General features: G+C 28.8%; 1 protein-coding gene and 1 long non-coding RNA gene across 2 annotated transcripts; both read left to right on the plus strand.

Annotated features, from left to right (window-relative positions):
• Positions 1-658: 658 nt before the first annotated feature.
• Positions 659-2,079, plus strand: LOC140920300 (uncharacterized). Its single transcript, XR_012163077.1, has 2 exons — positions 659-1,450; positions 1,771-2,079. It is a non-coding gene; the product is annotated as an uncharacterized lncRNA (long non-coding RNA).
• Positions 2,080-3,406: 1,327 nt separating this feature from the next.
• LOC101508558 (uncharacterized) lies at positions 3,407-5,232 on the plus strand. The gene has a single exon (XM_004499612.4). It carries the CDS (start codon positions 3,607-3,609, stop codon positions 5,038-5,040), a length of 1,434 nt encoding a protein of 477 aa, XP_004499669.1. The 5' UTR covers positions 3,407-3,606; the 3' UTR covers positions 5,041-5,232.
• Positions 5,233-6,490: the final 1,258 nt, after the last annotated feature.

The raw sequence follows: 6,490 nt of genomic DNA on the forward strand, positions 1-6,490 counted from the left end.
TAACAATATATATATATATATATATATATATATATATATATATATATATAAAAGCTTTAGGGTGTGTTATATTTGCTAAAAAAAACAAGAGACTAAACATAACTATTTTTATTGTACATTGTTTGATTTTGAAACTGGCAATGAGACTAGACAAAACAAGGAGGAAGTGATTTGACAAAACAAAATTTCTACCACTCACTAAACCATGAGACAACTTTTATCTCAAGTACATGCTATCAAAAATAACAAAATACCCTTATATTTTCTACTAAAAAATTATTATCTCTCTACTCTCTCATGTCTCTCTCCCTATCTCTATTGTCTCATGTCTTTATCCATCTTTTTCTTCTCTATGTACTCTCTCTCCCTCTTATCTCTCTCTGCTCTAGTGTCTCTCTCTATACTCTCTCACTCTCTTATCTTTTTTTCTCCTCTTATCTCTCTCCTCACTATATACTCTTGTGTCTCTTTTTCTCTTTTATCTCTCTATCCACTATCTCATATCTCTCAACCTATACTCTCATGCCTTTCTATCCCCTTCTATCTCCTTTCTCTTTATTATCTCTTTCTCATCTCTCTCTACCTCATTTTTACCTCCTCCTCGTTTCTTTATATTTGCATAAAATAAATATTGATAAAAGTGTTTTTATTGGTGAGTTTAGTTCATGATTTATTTAACAAAAGAGATATTGAGAATGTATTTTGCAATTTTGATATATTCAGAAACTATAGTGACAACGCTTTAAACATTCATAAAAAAAATGATTAAATGTTTACTATATTACTCTATTTGTCCATATTTATAAGACCATATAACACTTTTTTACGTATTGTTAAGAATAGAAATAGATAGTTAGTTACAACTATAGTTAGTTGAAATAGTTAGTTCTAATTCGAGTTAGTTAGAGAAAAAAGTTAGAAGTTTAGTGTTCACTAACCAATATAAATAGGAATATCATATTTCATCTTTTTATGAAATATGAATTCATTTTAAGTTTTCTCAATTGAGCTATGAAGTTATGGCTTCCTCTTTTTCTCTTAGTTCTTATATTTCTCATATCATATCAGAGCTATGAAATCATTCTTGAAGACATAATTATCTTCATTCCATTTTCTCTATCAAATTTTCATCAATCATATTCATTAATCTTCTTTCAACACATATTTGCTTTATTTGTTTTGTTCACATGAAATAAGTGGTAATTAAGCAATCTCAATCGTTGAGCAAGAAGTAGTAATTAAGGAGAAATGTTGAAGTTTGATGGTCATGGTAAATTTCAACGACATAATGGCTCTTAGAGTTTAAGATCGCGAAATAAGAGCATTTTATGTTGATTATCATGAGCAAACCCAAAAATTAAAAATTGGTATATTACTCCATGCTTGTACCTTCTCATTCAGCGATAAGCATGGACAAAAATTTGGGTTTCAAGATTTGAATCTCATTTGGGTAAAAAGATAAATATGTTGCTCCAATTATGTTTCTCATTTACTTCAAGTGTTTGGAGATATATTTCTTGAAATTTTCTTTCTTGATTAGCCACAATAGCCTTTTCTACCTTATGGTAGTTCAACATTTTATCTTTCTCTATCGATTTAGTTAATCATTTTTAATTGTGTTTTTACTTGTGGTAGTAAATCAATTATCACTCTCTTTATCCTATAATAGTTATACATTTCTCTTTATGCTTCCATCTTAATGTGGTTAAATTCTGTTAACCAAATTTGCATTTGAAAACCTAAGATTGAGATTCTTGATTCTATATGTAGTTGATGTTTGGAGACACCGAAAGATTTTCAAGTTAGCTCAAAGTAGGCCGAAGACTTCGACGAGAGTAATGGATCTCGTCCGCTACCACTTTCTACATCAAGTTTCTTGTTTAACCAATGTGATTACGATTTGTAATTTTTTTCATTAGTTATATTGTATTTTTTGTTGTTGTTGTTGTATTGTTCTTTACAAGTTGGAATTGCAGGGTTGTTAGATATAATTAGATTTAATTATATAACTTAATGTAATTAAAAATTACTTATTTAATTAAATATGATTTAAGGTAATTAGAAATTAGTTATTATTAAGTGAAATATTGGTATCTTAGTTACATGAAAACCATTATATAAAAAAGTGTATTTTCTAATTCTTATATTTCTCTCTAAAATCATTAGGTGAAATTTTACAATCAAAATTAGATAAAAAAAACAACTGAGAAACGATCAAACGAGATCTTCATCATTGGTGTTCCTTTTTTTCATGAGTCTGGCTCAGTGTGCTCACACCACTAGATTTAGCAAGTTTTTTATTTTATTTTTAATTGTGCGTATTGGTAGCCAGAAAACCAAAGGCAATCTTATTTTGTTTGTTATTGGAATTATGAGTTGGATTTCACCAGAGAGGTGTTTCGAGTGCATAAAGTTTTAATGACTAATTGGATATTCTTTTGGTGTTTTGCTCTTTGCTATATTGTGGTTTTTGGTTGAATCACAATTTATTTGGCTCATTTGTGGGTTTATTATCTTTCTAATCAAAATCATCTACTATATCATGGAATGTGATCATATGTTGGTTTAAATTTTATTTTTTAAATAATGAAAGAAAATAAATAAATAAATTATACTAATAAAATCAAATAAAATATATAATTTGTATATGAGTTTAAATATAAAGTATAATGAAAAAATTTGTTTAGAAATCAGATATACTGAGAAATGAGTCTCATAATTTCTTTTTTATAGATTACTTTTTTTATTCTTGTTAAATATTACAACAATTGTAATTTAAACTTATATTGACAAATTTACTAATTCTAAGATTGAGAGACTCAAACTCTTAAGAATATAATTAGATAGTTAATTGGAATAATTAGTTATAATTAAAGTTAGTTAGAGAAAGTAACTTAATGATTAATGTTCACTAATTAATATAAATAAAAATATCATTGTATCATTTTTCATCTTTTTTATTAACTATGATTCCAATTTAATTTTTTTCAATTGAGCTGTGAAGACATGACTTCCTTTTTTTTTTCCATTCTTATAATTTTTTATATGTGTATTAAAAAAACATGATGATGTTATTAATAGGTAAGATTTGTGTAAGACTATTTGGTATTATTAATGAAAGATAAATAATAGCATTTTATATTTAAGGACAAACAATATGCTAAAAATGTTTTATAATTAATCAAAATTGAGTGTATATTTAGATTCATGATAATTTTGTTAACATACGCTAAAAACAACAATGCTAAGTATCTTTGAATTTTCTAGTACATTCCCATTAGTGATGGAAGGGATGTGTGGAAAGTGGAATCAAACTACTAGAACCACCTTGCACATGCACATTAAAGAGGTGGGCACTTTTATTGACTCTGAAAATTGCATTTACTACACATCAATTTTTGTACTAAATCATGACACACCATTTGCCATTTATGCCTAGTCAAACTTGTTGGCTTACTATTTTCATTTTCAATTTTAAAACAAAAAAACCAAACTTCCTAAAACCTTATCCTCAACTCCAAATCTCTTATTAATACACTTCACTCACTTACCTTTTGAGTTTTATTCTATTTCTTTCATTCTCAAATCTCTTCTAAGAAAAATAGTATGAAGCTCTTCCTCACCACCACCTTTCTCATCTTTTTTACCACCCTACTACCCCTTAATGCCAATGGGGCCAAATGCCACGTGGACGACGAATCGAGTCTATTAGGTTTTAAATCTAGCATCAAATCTGACCCGTCATCCATGCTGAAATCATGGATATCAGGTACAGATTGTTGCACTTGGGCAGGTGTAGGATGCATATTCGATAACAAACGGGTCTCGAGCTTGTCCTTATCGGGCGATCTCGAAAATCCGAAAAGTTATTTATCTGGTACGATCTCACCTTCACTCTCAAAACTCCAATACTTGGACGGACTCTACCTCCAAAATCTCCAAAATATTTCGGGTCCTTTTCCGGATTCTCTTTTCAAGATACCAAATCTTCAATTCATTTACATTGAAAATAACAAACTTTCGGGTCAAATACCCGAAAACATAGGCAAAATGACCAAATTAGGAGCTTTGAGTCTAGAAGGAAACCGATTCACGGGAACGATTCCAAGTTCAATATCTGAGTTGACTCAGTTAACTCAGTTGAAACTCGGTAACAATTTTCTCACGGGAACGATTCCAGAACTCATTAAAAACCTTAAAAATCTCACTTTTTTGAGTCTCAAAGGAAACCAACTCAGTGGTAACATACCAGATTTTTTCTCTTCTTTTACAAACCTTAGAATTCTCGAACTTTCCAACAACAAATTTTCCGGGAAAATTCCACCTTCAATTTCATCTTTATTTTCAAATCTAATGTACCTTGAGTTAGGACACAATTCACTTTCCGGGAAAATCCCAGATTTTCTAGGAAAATTCAAAGCTTTAGACACATTGGATCTCTCAAAAAACCAATTTTCAGGAACAGTACCAAAGAGTTTTGCAAACTTAACAAAAATCTTCAACCTTGATCTCTCTGACAATTTTCTCGTTGACCCATTTCCTTTAATGAACGTTAAAGGCATCGAATCATTGGATCTATCAAGAAATATGTTTCATTTGAAGGAAATTCCCAAATGGGTCACTTCATCTCCAATTATTTTCTCTTTGAAACTTGCAAATTGTGGAATAAAGATGAAACTTGATGATTGGAAACCTTTGGAGACTTATTTCTATGATTTTATTGATCTTTCTGGGAATGAAATTTCAGGAAGTGTTGTTGGATTGTTGAATAAGACAGAGTATTTGGTTGAGTTTTTGGGTTCTGAGAATTTGTTGAAATTTGATTTGGAAAGTTTAAGGTTTGGGAATAGGTTGAAGAGTTTGGATTTGTCACATAATTTGGTGTTTGGAAAAGTTACAAAAAGTGTTGTTGGGATTCAGAAGTTGAATGTTAGTTATAATCATCTTTGTGGTGAGATTCCTAAGAATAGTTTTGATGCTAGTGTTTTTGTTGGAAATAATTGTTTGTGTGGTCCTCCTTTATATCCATGCAAAGCATAGAGATTTCATTGTATTTTAAAGAGTTTGAGCTATGTGGTTGGTTTTATATCTTCACCATGTTTTTGGGTTCCTTTAAGTATTTTAAAGGATAAATAAGTGGAAAGGCATGTATAGAGAGTCTTGTACGCGAGAGCGACAACGAATTAAATATTTTAAGATTATAAGAAACTTTGACATTATATTTTCATACAATCTACGAAAGAATTTGGTTCAAATTTTATTAAAGATATAAATTAATAATGTAATTAGATGTTAATTACAAACTAATTATTCTAATTAGTAATTAGTTATTTTAATTAAGTATATAAGTTTTATTATACTTATTAATGTAATTATCTTTTTCATTAAATTAATATAATTTTTTTTCTATTTTTTATTCTTTCATAATTTAATATCAATATTTTATATATTTTGTTATGGTGTCAAAGAAAAATATTTATTCCGTTACATTGATTCACACACTTTTTCTTAAGGAAGTTTACATATATAGCTTGTTGGTTTATTATTGTTTTTTTTTCTTCTATGTTTCTCCTACTTTCATTTCTCTTCAATTTCCATCAAATGGAGACATGCACTTGTGAAGAAGTTGGTGAGTGTGTGGAGAAGAAAATGATTCGTAAAAGATCTAGTAGGAAGCACAAGAATCATTCTCACATTAAATTTGGTGATCATCACAAAAAAAAAAAGTTGAAAGAAGATGCAAATGAAAAAGATAAGTGATCATGGTTCCACTGACTCACATTCTTTTATGGTGATGGAGTAAAAAAAAAAAAAAAGCGTCACAAGCGCATCAATCAAAATTTAGTGATTTAAATTTCTCTAAGGACGACAGAGATTGTGCATATCAGATTAAAAAAAAATTGTGGTTTACACTATTAATCATTTATCAAAGTTTTTTATTACACCAAATATTTGGTGATATTTCTTTCAAGAAAAAAATTTCAATATTGAAAAGATTTTACGAGGAAATGTCACTACAAGAAAAATTGTTGTTATTTACGGTAGATTTTATCTTTATCCATGGCATGTCTGTAGGTAAATAAAAATTATGCACGAATTATCCACGGACACAGGTTTGTAGCTAAATCGCTCGTAGGAATATATTTATCGACGGAAAAGCAATAGGATACACTTACTTAAGGATTGTCCGTGGATAGTATGACTTACCGAGACTCCGTAGATAAACTTACTCATAGATGTTCTGTGGATAATGTCGTAGATAATCACCGACGAACATGTCGCAAGTAATATTACTGACGGACCATCCGTGACAAATTATACTGTTTTATATTTGATATTTATAATTTTATCCATGACATGTATGTGGGTAATGAAAAAATGATTTTAAATCTATTTTTGTTTTTTTTATAGTTTATTGTATTTTTTTAATATATGTTTAAAATAAATTATAAACATATTAAAATATCATTGTCAAAACAAAGTTAAATTT

Source organism: Cicer arietinum, chromosome 5 (assembly GCF_000331145.2).
Source record: "Cicer arietinum cultivar CDC Frontier isolate Library 1 chromosome 5, Cicar.CDCFrontier_v2.0, whole genome shotgun sequence".
NCBI classification, from domain to species: Eukaryota; Viridiplantae; Streptophyta; class Magnoliopsida; order Fabales; family Fabaceae; genus Cicer; species Cicer arietinum.